This window comes from Diceros bicornis, chromosome 31 (assembly GCF_020826845.1).
Source record: "Diceros bicornis minor isolate mBicDic1 chromosome 31, mDicBic1.mat.cur, whole genome shotgun sequence".
Lineage (NCBI taxonomy): Eukaryota > Metazoa > Chordata > Mammalia > Perissodactyla > Rhinocerotidae > Diceros > Diceros bicornis.
The window spans coordinates 12,537,784-12,554,384 of record NC_080770.1 but is presented as its reverse complement, the minus strand read 5'-3'; the positions used below and the strand labels follow the sequence as shown (position 1 = coordinate 12,554,384).

Genomic DNA, 16,601 nt, shown 5'->3' with positions numbered 1-16,601 from the left:
GGCAGTCCGGGGTTCGCCGGTTCAGATCCTGGGCACACACCAATGCACCGCTTGTTAAGCCATGCTGTGGTGGCATCCCATATAAAGTAGAGGAAGATGGGCACGGATGTTAGCCCAGGGCCAGTCTTCCTCAGCAAAAAAAAAGAGGAGGATTAGCATCAGATGTTAGCTCAGGTCTGGTCTTCCTCACACACACACACACACAAAAAATCAGCGTCTTTCCCCTCTGGGGGAGAAATGGGTTTTGGCTGTAGCGCTAGGGCACACAGCTTTTATTTAAAGTGAGCTCCGAGCCCTGGGATGAGATGATTGAACTGTGTAAGTCTGCATTTGATGGTTCCCCGAGTGCTGACTCCCCTTTACTGACCCAGCTTCTCGGCATCAGGGACCGTCCTTCAATCTCAATGTCCCAGCACTGAGCAGATACTTAAGAAAACATCAAAGAACTCAGTACCCCATATGAGGGCCAGGGCACCCCCCATGGGACTGACTCTACAGGAATCTTCTGTTTAGGCACAAGCTTAAGACAGTGCCTAAAGTGTATCCGGCTTGATACACTTGCAGAGAGACTGCAATCCTGAGCAGAAAATGAATAAAATGTCATGACCGTGGTGGGGTGGGAGATGATATTTCTCCCTGTGGCCCAAGGTGGCGTGCATTTCAGTAAGAACCTTGACTATGCAAACCATTAGCACTAGGAAATGCCTCCTCTCCTCTGGGTCAGGGGGGCTTGGTCTTCCAAGGACCATTGCCTGCAGCCCTCCCTAGAAAATAGGGGGATGTTACCATTCCACTTCAGGGAAATTTCCTTCATCCCCCACAACACACACACTCGACCTGCTGACCCATGGGCATCCTCTAAGGCCATGCAGGCCGTATACCCTGGGTGGATAAGCCCAGGGACTCTGGGGCAGACTGCCAGCCTTGGGCTCCGGCACTGCCACTCCCTAACTATATGACCCTGGGCAGTAACTCCACAGCAGTAAAATATGAATTGTTAAAGTTACTCCGTCTGCACAGTCCCTGCCTCAAAGTGCAGGAGTTGGTGCATACACTGCTCTTCGGGCCAAGCAAGAATCTCCCCTGCTCTCCTATAGACCCGTCTTAGCATCAGGGCATCAGGCTTGGGACGAGGCACAGCCCTCCCTTGCCCTCTCTGCCCAGTACCCTTGTGCAGTGAACATCCTGCACAGCCTCTCAGGGCAGCCCTGCTAAGGTGCTTCTCACCTGAAACGCTCACTCCTCTGACCCTTCCCCCATCCTTGTTTCCTGTCCTGTAACCACTGTGGTGGCTCATCTCCCAAGCCTCCCCCGAGAAGAACTTATGAACTGTTACTAAAACAAACAGTAAAAGGACTCCAGATGAGTAGGGCCGGAAGGCATTTTTCTAAAGAAGGAGGCAGGGGTGTTCTTGTGGCCCCCCCACTATCACCCCGGCTGCACTCCCACGGTGGAAACAGTCTCCCTGCACGTACTCCGAGAGTGAGCCCCACAGTCTCCACGTGGAGGACGCCAGGGGCAGGAAGGAGTCTGCGCGGGGAGCGTGTGCCTCAGCCCCCGGGTTTCAGGAACCGAGAGCCAGCACCAGGCTCTCCAAGAAGAAGAGTCTCATGAGTAGACAGATGGGAGCAGTGGGGGCCCAGGGCAGGGGTCTACTGGCTGGAAGCAGGGGACAGAAGCCTCCCTTGACCAGGAGATACCAGCTCAGGCTGAGTCGAAGAAGGAGAAAATCCAATCAGAGAACGTTGTGGAGGCCTCTGCAGTGGCGGGCAGGTGCTGCAGCCAGGAGAACACCAAGACTGTCAGATGGGCCCTCCCGGAGCTCAGAGTCCAGAGATGGGTGACCAAGGCCAAAATGGTATAGACCAGCAATTCCCAACTTGAGGGCGCATCAGAACCTCCTGGAGGGCTTGTTAAAAAACGCTGATTGCTGGGCCCCATCCCCAAGTCCGATCTGGCAGTTCAGGGGCACAGCCTGGGCATTTGCATCTCTAAGTTCCCCAGAGGATGCCGATGTGCTGGTTCCACTGGGATGGAGAATTCTGGGTCCTTGGGTCTGGTGTGCTGGGAGCAGGGAGCAGCAGCTGGGTCCTGGGAGAGTGCAGAGGCTTTTAGCTGAGGGGCCTCGGCGAGTGTCTCCCCTCCCTGCTCTGAGAGTCAGAGGAGATAGTAAGCAAAGGGCTCAGCTTGGAGCCTGGTACAGAGTGAGGACGCAGGAGCCAGCCGCTGTTATTATTATTTCTCGTTGTTGTTGTCTGTGACGATGCTGATGTGAGGACCTCAGTGGGGCTGGGCCTTGCCAGACAGAATGTGGGGGAGCAGAGGAAAGGGAGATAGGCTTTGTTCCAGCTGCCAGTGCAGCCAGAGCCTGCCAGGAGGGGTTCCAGATTAAGGAAAGAGAGAGAGGGGCCCAGGGAAGCTGGCGTCCTGACCTGAAGGGGGGCGGGGATGGGTACCCACAGAGGCGCCTCAGCCTGGCTTCTCTGAGCACTGGGATGAGAGGCTGCGGGGGTAGAGGGAAGAGTGAGTCTTCAGTCCCAGCCCCGCCCTGCCCTGTGACCCCCAGGATCGAGAAAGACGCACTTCCCCCAGGACGCAGGCCCTAGTCCCTGAAGCACAACTTTCTCCGTGGCTGGGAACTTGATGTCACAGCCAGAAAGAGCCAAAGTTGGGTCCATCTCTGTATCAACCTCACCCCACCCCACACAGAAGGAGACAAATCCAAGCCAGGCAGACCTCTGCTGGTTCTCTGCTGCCCGTGGGAGCTGTCCAGACTGCCAAAGGGGCATTGAAAGCCTCTCGGGTCCACCTGTCCCTGCACCCCTACCCCATTTCCCCTACGCACGTCAGTGCCTTTGCACATGCTGTTGCTGCTGCCTGGAATGCCTTTTCCCCTCCCCTACTCATCCTGCAGGACCCCTGTCTGACGTCATCAGGGTCTCTGGGCTCCCAAGAGGATGCTCGTGCCATCAGGTGGGTTTAACGGACAGTCAAGAGAACGGGCCAACGCGGCCCCCAGCCATGGATTTCTCCCCAGCTGTCTCCCTCTGGCCCTGCCTTAGGAAGCGGGTTTTCATGTTCCTTTCTGGCCTCTTTAAAGAAGTCAAACAGGAAGCGAGAAGCATGGCAGGAAGTGGTGAGAACTGCCCTGGAATCCTTACTGGGGAGGCCCTGGAGTTGCCCACACGCAGGGGAGGAGCAGCGTGACAGAACCTTGTTGGAGGCCCGTGTTGAGCTCCCTAGTGCCACTGTCACCCACAGAAGGAGGCCTAACTCCTCACACGGCCAAGAAGCCTCTCAGTGATCCAGCCGCGCCCATGCCTCCACCTTCATTTCTGCCACTCCCTAATCACATCCTATCATCAGTCACCATTTATTACGGCCTCCCCCACCCCATACACACGTACGATTGCTGTGCCCTTGCGCGCGCTGTTTGCTTCCTGCTCTAGAATACTATTTCTTCTCTTGACTTCTTGGTGAACTCCTATTCATCCTTCAAAACCCTGGCCAGAGGTTGCCTCATCTGGGAAACATTGGCTGATCCTCTCAGACAGACCCTCCCTCCCACATCTCTGCCTCACTTTATATATGGCCACCTTTCCCCTCAATGGTAACTTTTTCTCACAACTGCTCCCCACCTTCCTGATGAGCAACTTGCGGACAGAAACTGTTTCTATTTCATCTCCTCATCACCAAAGCCAAGCAGAGGGCCTGACTTGTGGGAGGGGTCCCAATGAATGTTTGCTAAACAGAATAAATCTCCAGTATCGGAGACTGGATCCACCAAGATCCCCCAGTTCCTCACGGTGACCCGTTCTGGATCCGTTGTTACCCATGGCCTGGTGCCGTTCTCTCTGGCTCTGTTTTCGCCTGCAGAGGGCACAACCTTGGAGACTGATAACTTTCTACTGTTATTAACTAATAACTCGCTCAGGCCCACGCATATGCCAGTTAATCCTTGCAAAAACAAAAAGAGCATATTAGTGTCCTAGGGCAGCCATAACAGAGTACCACAAACTTAACGGCTTAGAATAGCAGAAATGCATTCTCTCATAATTCTGGAGGCCAGCAGTCTGAAATCTAGGTCTTAGCAGGGCAGCATGCCCTCTAAAGTCTCTAGGGGCGGATGCCCTCTTGCCTCTTCTGGCTTCAGGCTACTCCAGGCATTCCTTGGCTTGGGGCTGTGTCACTCCAGTCTCTGCCTCCCCCTTCACATGGCCTTCTCCTCCTCTCCCTGTGTGTCTCGCACAAGGACGCTTGTCTTTGAATTTAGGACCCACCCAGATAATCCAGGACGATCTCATTCTGAGCTCATTAACTCAATGACATCTGCAAAGCCCCTTTTTCCAAATAAGATTACATCACAGTTTCCGGGAGTTATGACGTGGACATATCTTTTGAGAGGCCACCACTCAGCCCACTACAAATAGTAATTGCCAACATTTATGGGGTACTTGCTATGTGCCAGACACCAGGCTAAGCACTTCACATGTCTTAGCTAATTTAATCCTCACAACCACCCTTGTCTCTCCAGCCTGAAAAGGCCCCTTCCTCGAACCCTGGCACCCTCCCTCTGTCCCTCGCTTCTATTAGCAGAAGAGACAGGGTGGAGAACTCACACTTTCTGAGCACTGAAATCTCACAGCTCCCCAGTTAGGTTAAGCTCATTCTTAATCCCATTTTACAGATTAAGAAATTGAAGCCCAATTTTAAAAAATAAAAACGAGATTTAAAAAGGTAGGAAAGAGATGAACAAATGGGCGTTTAGAAAGTGGCCGAGTGGGAAGCCAAGATTTCAAGTCGCTCTGATCTGGCCCTCTCTCCTTCATCACTCAAAATAATGGTGGTTTTCATCACTATCGTTTTCAAATGATTGCCACGTGCGGACTCTGTTCTCAGTGCTATAGACGGGGTATTTAATCCTTACAGCAACCCGACCTGTTAGTTACTGTTATTAACCCCATTATACATATGAGGAAGTCGAGCCACCGAGCAGGTGACTTTTCCAGGGTCCCCAGTGGGGACAGAGGAGCTGGGATCCTTCCCAGGCTGAGGAGCTCTGACATCCGTGAGTCTTTGCAAGAATGTGGAATCATAACCGAGGGCTCAGGGCTCACCCTCTCCAGGACAGTGTGACGCCACTGTTCTCAAAGGCATCCTGCTGCCCTTGGCCATGAGGAAGCTTCCCTGCTCTTCCCCTGCTTTTCCAGAACCTTGGCAGACGCTCTCCTCACAGGTAAGGTCCGTGCTCAGTTAGGAAACACCGTTCTGTGTGTTACCTAATTCCATCCCCACCGTAACCATTCTCATCCCCATCTTACAGATGGGGAAGGTCCCTTTGCTCCTGAGCAGTGAACACAGGATAGAATCCAGGTCTCTCAGTATCTCTGGCTGCTGCTGTCTCTTCCACCTAAAACCCCTCCTCAGGGAAAGCGCTCTGCTACAACAGAAAGCAAATAAACATAGAAGGAATGAGGGAGTTGGAGAACCTCCGCACCAGTGGGTACATGTTTGCTGAGGGGCAGGATAATTACATAGTCTCAAGTATCTGTGCTTAAGATACTTACTGTTGCAGAGAGAAATGTGGTAACTTCACAGTGGAGGAAACTGGCGACCCCGTCTTACCCAAGTGATCAGGTTATAGGTTATATCAGCAGTCAGAGAACAAACCAGGATGATGAGCCTCCAGATAGAATTCACCGAGAAGGACACAGCATCACTTCTGGGGTATTCCTGCCGGTTATGGATTGAACTGTGTCCCCTCCCCCACTCATATGTTGAAGCTCTAACCCCCAGTATGTCAGAATGTGACTGTATTTGGAAACAGGGCCTTTAAAGGGGTTAAGTTAAAATGAGGCCATTAGCATGGGCCCTAATCCAATCTGACAGGTGTCCTTATGAGAGGAAATTTGGACACACAAAGAGACACTAGGCATGTGTGTGCATGTGGAAGACCATGTGAGGACACAGTGAGAAGGTGGCCATCTGCAAGCCAGGGAGAGAGGCCTGAGAAGAAACCAGACCTGCTGACACCTTGATCTTGGACTTCCATCCTCCAGAACTGTGAGAAATTCGATTTATGTTGTTTAAGGCAGCCAGTCTATGGTATTTTGTTATGGCAGCCCTAGCAAACAAACACACTGCCAGAGATGCATACCTCTGGGTCTGAGCAGAAGGAAGCACCAGACAACCCAAATAAGGGCCATTCTGCAAATTGGCCTGCACTCCTCAAATATGTCAAGGGTGTGAAAGACAAAGACTGATAGAGGGACCGTCCCAGATGGGAGGAGGCTGCAGAAACAGAATCCTGATCTTGGACTGGATCCTGGACTAGGAAAAAAAAAACTTTACCCTTGGCTATAAAAGTCATCCTTAGGAGAACTGGTGAATCGCATAAGGTTTGTAGACAATTGTATTATACCAATGTTAATTTCCTGATTTTGATCATTTTACTGTGGTTACTTGTTTTTTAGTAAATACACGCTGTAGTGTCCAGGGGTAAAGGGGGAATCACTCATGTCTGCAGCCAGCCCTCAAATGGTAGAGAAGAAAGTATGTGCGTGTATGTGTGTGTGTGTGTGTACAGAGAGAGAGACACAGAGCTAAAACAAATGCAAAAACATGTTAACAAACAAAATTCAACTGAGTAAATATTTACAATCTTATTGGCTTTATTCTACAATTCATAAATAGGCAGCATCCTGTCCAGCAGATGGAAAGGAGCTCCGAGAAGCTGTAGGGAAGGAAAGACTTTTATAGGCAGAAGGGAGCTGGAACAAGGAGATACACTAGGCAAAAAGCGGGTTGGTTATGGCACGGTCACTTTCCTTTAGGGGACGGCAGGGGTCTCTCAGGCCGATGCCCTAACTAGTGCTATCAGGAGACTCCTGACGGACTGGTGTACGATTCCATGGCTGGGAGAGCTGAAACTGTAAATTAAGTCTTGTTTTGGTGATGTGGGGCTTAGCATAAGCAACTCCATTTTGGGCCTGTTGTCCTGTTTTTAACAACAGTTAATATTTGAGGAACCTGGGTGAAGGATGTATGGAAATTCTTTCCAATAAGTCTGAAACTATTTCAAAATAAAATGTTTAAAACCCCCCTTGTCCCTCAGGAAAAATTGACCTCACCAGCCTCTCCCGCCCTCTAGCTGCATCTCCTCCCTGTCCCCACCCAGCTCTTCCCTCTCCGGCAACCCCAGCCAGCTTGAAGTCCACAGTTTCCAGCCCTTTCTATGCCTTTCTCCACCTAGATTCCCTCTGCCTCAGCACAATATCCCCACCACCCCTGCATGCACAGCTCCTCACACTTCTGCTCAGGCACCCTTTCCTCCAGAAACACTTCCACAGCCCCCCCCCACTGCCGGGTTCCTGCCTCAACCTGCCCGCCCCCCAGGGCCACCCCGCCAGCATCCCCCATCTCAATTCTAGTCACAGTGAAAGTTATTCGTCGCCAAGCAGGAAATCATCACCACATATAATTTATCACACCCACTGTTTGTCACTTGCAGTCTTCTGTCCCCTCTGCGAGGTAAACATTATCTCTTCCAGTTCACAAATGGGAAACTGAAGGTCAGGAAAATGAGGTGTCTGGGTCACAGCTGGGAAGCGGTCGGGGGGGGGGTTGGAACCAGACTCTTCACCACCAAGCCCCATGCTCTCCTGCCGCTGCGGATTATGCTCACCGACGATCACCAACACCTGCTGAGCTGGACTCCGCCAGGCCCTGGACTGAGCGCTTCCAGGACGCAGGGACGGTGACAGCACCTCCCTCAGAGGGTGGCGGTTGTGAGCTAACACGGGCAAGGCCTCCGGACTACGCCTGGCACGTGGGAGGCGCTGCAGACCGGGAGCCAGGCTACTTGGTGTTTTTAATAGACTTTCTTTCTAAGGACTGTTCTAGATGTACAGAAAACAGGAGAAGATAGCACCGAGTTGCCACAGACCCCACACTCAGTCACCCCTACAATTACCACACTCAGTCACCCCTACAATTACCTTAGGACGGGACATTTATTACAATTAACGAGTCAATGTCGATTTGTTGTTATTAACTAAAGTCCATTTCCTTAGCTTTTACCTAATATCCTTTTCTCGTTCCAGGGTCCCATCCAGGAGGCCACGTTATATGTGCGTGTCCATCTTGTTATTTTTTATTAGTAATAGCCAAAGTCCTATTAATCGTTTTAATGCTCAGGAGAGCTAGCTCTTTACTCACCCATCACCCCCATCCCGCTGCGAGCTGCTAGGGCAGGGGCAGTGTCTCCCTGAGCCCCTAAAGCCCATCCTGAGGGGGGTGATGAAACCTGGCCTGCTGCAGACTGCCATTGTCCCTGCAGCTCCTCGCAAGCAGGGGACCTGGAGAGCCTGACTGGGCAGGGAGGTGGTGATGAGGGACTTGGGAGACAGGGTGGTGGGCCCATGCCTCCCAGCCGTGGATCCAGCAGCACAGCCCACCTGCAGTCTCCCTTTTCCTAGAAAGCTCCCTCCTCCCCAGCCAGAATCACTCAGCTGATCCAGCATCACCGGCCAGCTGTGAGGCAGGAAGCCAGGGTGAGGGGCAGCTTTCCCAGCAGCCCCTCAGGGCCCCGGGCAGGGAGGGTGCCTTCCCTGGCCATCAGGACAGGAATTTCACCAGAGCCCCTGGTGGCCAGGCAGGTGCTCCCCCAGGTGGGCTCCCTTCACCCATCGAAGTTTCCACTTGCCACCTCCCCCATATAAGGCCTGGGCCCTCACCTAGTGGTGAGAGGTAGGGACTACGGTAGGATCTGCCGGTGTATCTTATGGCAGGAGCCTCGGCCATGGGCTGGGGTCTCTGCGTGGCCCTGCTGCTGCTGCTGGCAGCCACTCTGGGGCTGGGGCAGCAGCCACACCTCGAGCCTGGTCTCCTAGGCCTACAGCACAGCTACGACTGTGGGATGAGGGGCATGCAGCTGCTGGTGTTCCCTCTGCCAGGCCAGACTGTCCGCTTCAAGGTGGTGGGTGAGTGCCGGCTGAGTCCCGGACCCGCCTTCCAGGGTTGCAGTGGGGAGCTGGGATCCTGCCCCTGCAGCAGGAACAAGAAAAGCAGGGGCCTCCATCCTGCCTGCAGGTGGCTGCGCCCACCCCCTCACCACATTAGGGAGGGGGAGGAGGAGGGCCAAGGCCAATTCCCCACCTGGATTTCCCTGGCCACCCAGGGCAGCTTCTCCCCGCTCAGCGTGCACAGGGATCTCTTGGCCGTCTTGCTCAGGGGCAGGTCCTGATTCATAGGGCCCAGACTCTGCATCTGTAATCACGCCCAGCTGATGCCCAAGCTGCTGGTCGAGAAACCCCCTGAGTGGCAGAGCCCTAGTGGAGAAAAGGGGGGTGGGTTTGGAGTGAGGATTTGAATCTGCAGCTTCTAAGCTGTGTGATCTTGAACAACTGACCTGACCTCTCTGAACCTGCATTTCCTTTATCTGTAAGATGGGAAAGATGACCCCAACCTCACCATGTAGACTGAACAGGAGCGCAGGGGTTGTGCCCGCACCCAGAGGGGCCCTGGCTGTTCTGGGCTGACCTAGCAGATGTCCCCAGGTGACGGCAACAACCAGTTAACCTGGCAGACAGGCTCAGCTCTTTCTACAAAACCTCAGGTTTGAATCCTCATCCTGCCCCTCGTTGTGTGCGCCCGAGAAAGCTCGCCATCTGAGCCTCAGCTGCCTCCTCCACAGAAGGTGATAATTAAGCTTAAATGAACTGGTGTACAAGAGCTCAGTGGCTGAGACCCTACTTATCTTTTCTCCACCATGTGTTCATTCCTGTTTGCTGCTGTGTGCTGTCAGCAGGGAACCATAGCTAGAAAGATCTAAAAGTAGCTAACGTCATTTCCTTACAGATGTGAAAACCGAGACCAGAGAGGGAAAGGGGCTTGCCCAAGATCATACAGCAAACTAGTCGCAAAGCTAAGGCTAGAACCAGTCTCCTGGCCCTGAGTGGGAGGGAGTCTTCTCAGCAGACCCCAGCAGCCTCTGGCTTTACCCTTCAGCACCACTGACCCCTGCCTTCCACCTCTCTTTCCCCTCCCCCCCACCCCAGATGAATTTGGGAACCGATTTGAGGTGAATAACTGCTCCATCTGCTATCACTGGGTCACGGCCAAGCCCCAGGGGCCTGTGGTCCTCTCTGCTGATTACAAAGGCTGCCACGTGCTGGAGAAGGTAGGGACTCACTGCTCTGGGGGAGAGCCCCACAGCTGGGAGCCAGCTTGGCCTAACACCGTGTCGGGCTAGGGAGGCCCCTTATGGACCAGGGCGCATCTTTGCTCAAGCCCACTCAGTGAGCTGGTGGGTGAGGGGGACTAAGTCCTGGGCGCAGGCACCTCCTGGGACCCGCCCACAAATCCAGCTCCCTGCCTAACACCCAGCTGGTTCTCGCTGACCCCTCCTCTGCCTGGATGCTGGGTGGCCTCACCCAGCTGCTCTCCTGTCGCCCTCTCCCCTGCAGGACAGACGTTCCCACCTGAGGGTGTTCATCGAAGCTGTGCTGCCCGATGGTCGTGTTGATGTAGCACGAGATGTCACTCTGATCTGTCCCAAACCTGACCACACCTGGACTCTGGACTCCCACCTGGCGCCCCCCACCGCATCCTCACTCTCTCCCTGGCATACTCGTCCCCTCCACCACACCCCAGAGCATGGCTTTGTCCATCCAACCCCTGCCCCGCCATTCCTTGGACCTGGACCCACCCACCCCACCCTGGGTCCACCCCAGTGGGGCACCTTGGAGCACTGGGAAGTTGACAGGCCAGCTTCCATAGGTATGTAGGGCTTCTCTGTGGGTACACTCCGTGTCTGGTGCCTTCTAGGGTATGGGGTGGCCTGATAGCCCTCTACTGGGCTCTGAGAGACTACCTCCCTCCATTTCCCTGGAAGTCTGCTGCCCACTTGGCTCCTTCTTATGTCACCCCTTGGCTCCCCCGTCTTGTCACCAACCCTAGGTACCCATCTGACCCAGGAGCAGTGCCGGGTGGTCTCTGGGCTCCTCCCCTGCAGAGTGAGCAGTAGTTCAAGGGAAACCTGTCAACAGGCTGGCTGCTGCTATGACAACAGCAGAGAGGTTCCCTGTTACTATGGCAACACAGGTACAACTTGCCACACCAAGCATGGTCCCCGTCCTCTGAGTCCTGTAGCCATATGAGGGCTTCCTCCCCTACCCACCCCCGACGCTGCAACTCGGCTTCCCACCCCGTTCCGAGGAGAGGCTGGTCCCAGAAGGGACTGCAAAAGAGACCTTTAGATGGGCGGTCACACGTCCCAGTTTCCCTGATAATGATTGTCCCAGGGAACAATTCACAGATCTACCTTTACATGTACCCCTACCTTTCAGATCGAGAACATCCCAGTTTGGATGATAAATTAAATAAGATCCCAGAGCATAGTTCGACTGTTTTTTTTTTTTTTCCATGCATGAGAATCTGGGTTGGCAAAGGGTTTGCTCCACACAAGAGGAAAGTAAGAATCAGGTCTCCCGTCTCCCAGGCCCACACTTAAATATTTACTGTCCCCCAGTCCACCCACCCTGGGTCTGTGTTGCAGGGACACTAAACCCCAAGGCCCTGATCAGCCTCTTTGATCCGCCTTTGTCCCAGTGACTGTCCAGTGCTTCAGAAATGGCCACTTCATCCTGGTGGTGTCCCAAGAAACAGCCTTGGCACACAGCTTCACACTGGCCGATGTCCGCCTGGCCTACGCCCCTGCCAGCTGCTCCCCGACCCAGGAGACGAGGTCCTTCGTGGTCTTCCACTTCCCCCTCACCCACTGTGGCACCACAGTCCAGGTAGGAGCGGGGGCAAAGGGCCGGTGCCCAGGGCCGCCCCCTGGGAGGGCCTCACCCAGCTGTCTCCTCCCACAGGTGGTTGGCAGCCAACTCATCTATGAGAACCAGCTGGTGTCTGACATGGACGTCCGGGTGGGGCCACAGGGTTCCATCACGCGGGATGGCACCTTCCGGTGAGGGGGAGCCTTCCTCAAACAGGCAGGGCTGTGGGCTTGGGTGGAAGGGAGAACAGGTGCGCTTAGAGCAGGCTTTGGAGCCATCTGGGTTCATGCCCAAACTCGACTAGCAGCTGTGTGACCTTAGAAGAGCTCCTTACCTCCTCCCAGCCCGCCCTACTAGGCAGAGGGAATGCCCGTTAATCAGGGCTAGTGGGAGCATTAAGTGGGGTCTGCCCACGCGTGGCAAGGAGAAGCCACAGCAGTGCCCGAGAGGGCCAGAGACCTCAAGAACACTTGCCTGTATCTCTCCAAGAACTAAGCTCAGAAACTGAGCACCAAGAATTAAGCTGAAAGCTGCCCATTCCAGGCCCCAGGAAGAAGCTGAGTCTGAGGCTATTGCCGCCCCCTGATCCGAGCTTGCGAAGCCAAGATGAGGCAGAAGACCCCTGGGGCTGCAGCTCTCCGAGGGTGTGGTGGAGGGAGGACCCGAGGGCGACCCCCTCGCAGAAAGGGGCCCCAGGACCTGCTGACTCGGGCAAAACCACCCCAGGTTCCCAGGATGCCCGTGGGGGTGCCCCCGAGGGAATCTGCTGCTCACACCTGCCTTTGAACTCCAGGGGCTGGGCACCCAACCTCAGCCTGTGTACTGTGTCCAGTGGAGTTCATATATGAACATGGGTTGTAGAAATTCTGTGCCTGGATGCCCAGGTGTCCTTCTCACCCCGCTACCTGCCATGAGGGCTGGGGCAGATGCCGGCCTCAGGGTGCAAATGTCTTTTGCTTTAAAATGCCAAGTACCTACTGGCCGGGGGGATGGGGGACAAATCTGTCATGCCTTAGACCCTTGGATTTAAAAGCTTTGGGAGCTAGCAAGAATTCAACACAGCGCCAGGATTCCCAGAGGAAGGGGAGGCCAGAGGAAGGGGAGGGGGAAGGGAAAGCAACTGCAGCCCATCAGGAGTAAGAAGGAGGGCTCCTCAGACAAAAGGCCTTCGGATTAGGGTGGGATCGCTTACCCCTGCTGGCACCTAGGTTGTGCCAGGCCCCGGGCTCCATCAGCAGCATGCCTTCCCCCAGGGCACCCAGCCCAGGCTCAAACCCAGGGCTCTGTCTCAAGTGGAGGTGGAGGTAGAGTGCTTAGGGGCCGGAGGTGAAGGTGGCTGGGCTAGGGTGGGGTCAGCTACTCTTGCAGAACACCTCCGGGGGTCCGGGCATGGGCCCCCGCTGAGAGTGTGGGGGGATGCTGAGGCTAGTGAGGGACACTAGACCCAGTGGCTGACAAGCTACGGCTGTAAGGACAATGATGACACTGGGGCGCTATCTCGTGACCTCACTCAATCCTCACCTTCAGCGGGAGGGGTCATCACCATCTTACAAAACTGAGGCTTGGGTTAAACCACTTGCTCATGGTCCCATGGCCAGTAAGTACTAAGAAGATTCAAACCCAGGTCTCTCAGAGGATACAGCTCCCAGACCTGCCTCCAGGCTCAACTGTCAGGCTCCAAGGGAGGGCCACAAATGCCAGAACAGGGCAGGCAGCTGTCAGCCCCATGGGGTCCCCCCATGTCTCCATCCTGCTGCACCCCTGCACTAGAAGAGGGCATGGCAGGCTCGAGCCATCCTGGGAAGATGAGGGGGCAGAGGACAGGCAGGGGTGCGCGTTACCCTAGCGATGGCTCAGGTGGCGTCCATCCGCCATGCTGGACCGCACCCTGTTTGTTGCATCCATATGGCTAGTACCTGGTTTCTTAAGGAAGCAGGATGTGCTGATTCTGTATCTTCTTCCCCATTCTCACGCACCTGGACTTCAGGCTTCACATGCACTGTGTCTTCAACGTCAGTGACTTCCTTCCTCTCCAGGCGTCCATCTTCCCTCCCCCATCACCAGCCGCTGTGAACCAGTCTGGCCCCCTGCGGCTTGAGCTGCGGATCGCCAAGGGTACTGTGTCCCCATACTTTCTCTTCCTGCCCCCACTTCCCAGATGTGCAGCCCACCGAGGCTCACGAGCCCCTCTCCCTGTAGATGAGACTTTCGGCTCCTACTACGGGGAGGAGGACTACCCCATCGTGAGGCTGCTCCGTGAGCCCATCCCCGTGGAGGTGCGGCTCCTGCACAGGACAGACCCCAGTCTGGTCCTAGTGCTGCACCAGTGCTGGGCCACTCCAGGCGCCAACCCCTTCCAGCAGCCGCAGTGGCCCATCCTGTCGGACGGGTGAGTGGCGCTGGGTGCTCCAGCTTGCCCCATCGCTCCTTCCCCTGCCTCCTCTCCCCTCGGAGTGGCCTCCTTGACTTCTCTCCTTCCCAGGTGTCCTTTCGATGGTGACAGCTACAAGACCCAAATGGTAGCCTTGGACAGGACAGAGCTTCCCTTCCCGTCTCACTACCGGCGCTTCACTGTTGCCACCTTTGCCCTCCTGGACTCAGGCTCCCAGAGGGCCCTCAGGGGACCGGTAAGACACGCCATGTTCCTCATGTCCGGTCCCCATCTGTTAAGGGAGATAAGCCAGTCACCGAATCCCTCCAGCACCCTGCAAGCGAACTCAGACAAAGGTCCCCAGACCGGGCTTGGTTTTACCAAGTGTCATGGAGGGGGGTGAGCCCAGGTCCTGCCTCGGATCAGCCCAGAGGTGACCCGTACATACCTCAAGAGGGAGGAAGGAAATGCCGAGGGTGGATGCCATCAACCCTAAATCCGAGGGTTGGTCACGGGGTCCTAGAGTGGCCTTGCTTCTGACTGTGTTCAACGTGATTCTGCTTTGAATGTTTAAAACCCAGCAACTTCTCCAGAAGGTAAATGTGGATAAACTTAGGGTATATTTAGGTTTTCTACATAGCATACCAATGGCACCATAGGCCTTATAGCACTGTCTAACTTTTATTCTACTGAACAATATCTTTCACATTAATACGTACAGGTCTCTGTGTATTTTAAATAGCTGCATGTTATTATGTCAGATGTAGACAGGCTTCACTGGTTAGCACCTGTTAGGGTGGCTTCATTCTCATCTCAGCTGTGTGCCTCTTCCTGAGCAGAGAGACCCTACCCTGCTGGATGAAGGGGCATCTGTTGGTCAGGCCTACTGGGTGGCCCAGGTCAGGTCAACTCCTCCTGCTTCTACTGCTTTTGGGAGTTGCCCCCAGCCTTGTGTTCCTGGGAGCAGTGGTAACCTGTCCTCCCCTCTGTTCCCAGTCGCTGATCACAGAGTAAGAGAGGGCAGCAGGCATCTGCTCTCCTGCTGCCTGGTCAAGGCCCACCCCCTCAGAATTCCCTTTCTCTATCAGCTGGGCAGCAAAAGGAGCAGGCCAGCCCTCCCAGGGGGACTCTGCCACCAGCGGCTGCACTGGTGGAGCAGGCCGAGGGCCGGGACTAGACCAAGTGCAGTGGTCCCTTGCCTGTAAGGTTCTCTCCTGCAGACTTGGGCCATCAGAAAGGAGGAAGGCACGGGTTCCGAATTGGGAAGCAACACACATGGCTCTGTGCCTCATCGGCAAGGGTTGCTTCTCAGTCTTGGTCCACACGCCCAGATTTCAGCCTGCCTGCCTGGCCGGCAGCAGTGTGGACTTGGCCTGGGTCCTGGATCCCACGTCCCTGCCTCAGTGCTTCCTGCCCAGGGCACCAAGCCAGCCCCACACCTTGACCTGATTCTCTTCCCCCCAGGTTTACTTCTTCTGCAGCGCCTCTGCCTGCTCCCCCTCGGGCTTGGAGACCTGCTCCACCACATGTAGCTCTGGGACTGCCAGTGAGTCTGGGGTGGGGACCGGGCGGGGGGTGTTGCTTGTTCTTTCATATGTCTGCGTGTGCGTTCCTGGCTTCTGGGCCACTAGGGGCTGGTGACGAGCCCTAGATGCCACTCCTCCCCTGGGCAGGACTGCGACGATCCTACAGTCACGACACTGCAGTGCCCCAGAACATCGTGAGCTCTCCAGGGCCAGTGGGCTTCGAGGATTCTTATGGGCAGGAGCCTACGCTGAGGCCCGCAGGTACCAGAGTCTGTGGAGGGGCCCCCAGGCCTTGTCCCCCACCCTCCACGTGCTGACAAAACAGGGAAGCTCTGGCCTTAGTGAGGGCAGGGGATGGTGTAAGTGTCTTCAGGGGGGAACTAAGCAAAGATAGACACGGTCTACCTTATCTGCAGAAGGGCGGCTTCAGCTCTGCCTGTGTGATTACAAAGGTCCGGTGTGGCGGAAAGTTGGAGGGGGCCTTGCCCAGCCCTGCAGTCCTTCACAGCCCTTCTCTCCGGCAGGCTCCACCAGGAACGCCAACCCGAGGCCTGTCCTCTGGATGGTCCTTTCGCTGGTGGCTGTTGCCCTGGTCCTAGGGGTCGGCGTCTTTGTGAGCCTGAGCCAGGCCTGGGCCCAGAAGCTCCAGGAAGGAAACAGAGGGTGAATGGGCTCAATAAACCATCATTTCAAGCCTACTGAAAGCAGGTGTGGAGAAGCCATTTGTCATGAGTAGAACAGAATATTTCTTGTCTTAGAAACTTGTTCCTCAGTGTCAGCTCTGCTCTTTCAGAATTGTGGCCTCTGTTAACAGACACTGGGTGGAGTCCAGTGTCTCCCAGACTGAATTCAGGAGACTCTGCCTCTCAGCAAGGAAAGGTGGGGTTCCAGGCCGAGAAAGCAGGCCAGGCAAAGGCCGAGGAC

At 55.1% G+C, this 16,601-nt stretch overlaps 1 protein-coding gene across 1 annotated transcript; it reads left to right on the top strand.

Moving 5' to 3' along the window:
• Positions 1 to 8,782: 8,782 nt before the first annotated feature.
• On the top strand, positions 8,783 to 16,368 carry ZP1 (zona pellucida glycoprotein 1). Its single transcript, XM_058527395.1, has 12 exons — positions 8,783 to 8,981; positions 10,059 to 10,180; positions 10,467 to 10,779; positions 10,960 to 11,103; positions 11,611 to 11,798; positions 11,874 to 11,971; positions 13,768 to 13,895; positions 13,980 to 14,169; positions 14,263 to 14,407; positions 15,616 to 15,697; positions 15,825 to 15,938; positions 16,202 to 16,368. Exons 1-12 carry the CDS (start codon positions 8,783 to 8,785, stop codon positions 16,342 to 16,344), a joined length of 1,866 nt encoding a protein of 621 aa, XP_058383378.1. The 3' UTR covers positions 16,345 to 16,368.
• The last annotated feature ends 233 nt before the right edge of the window (positions 16,369 to 16,601 follow it).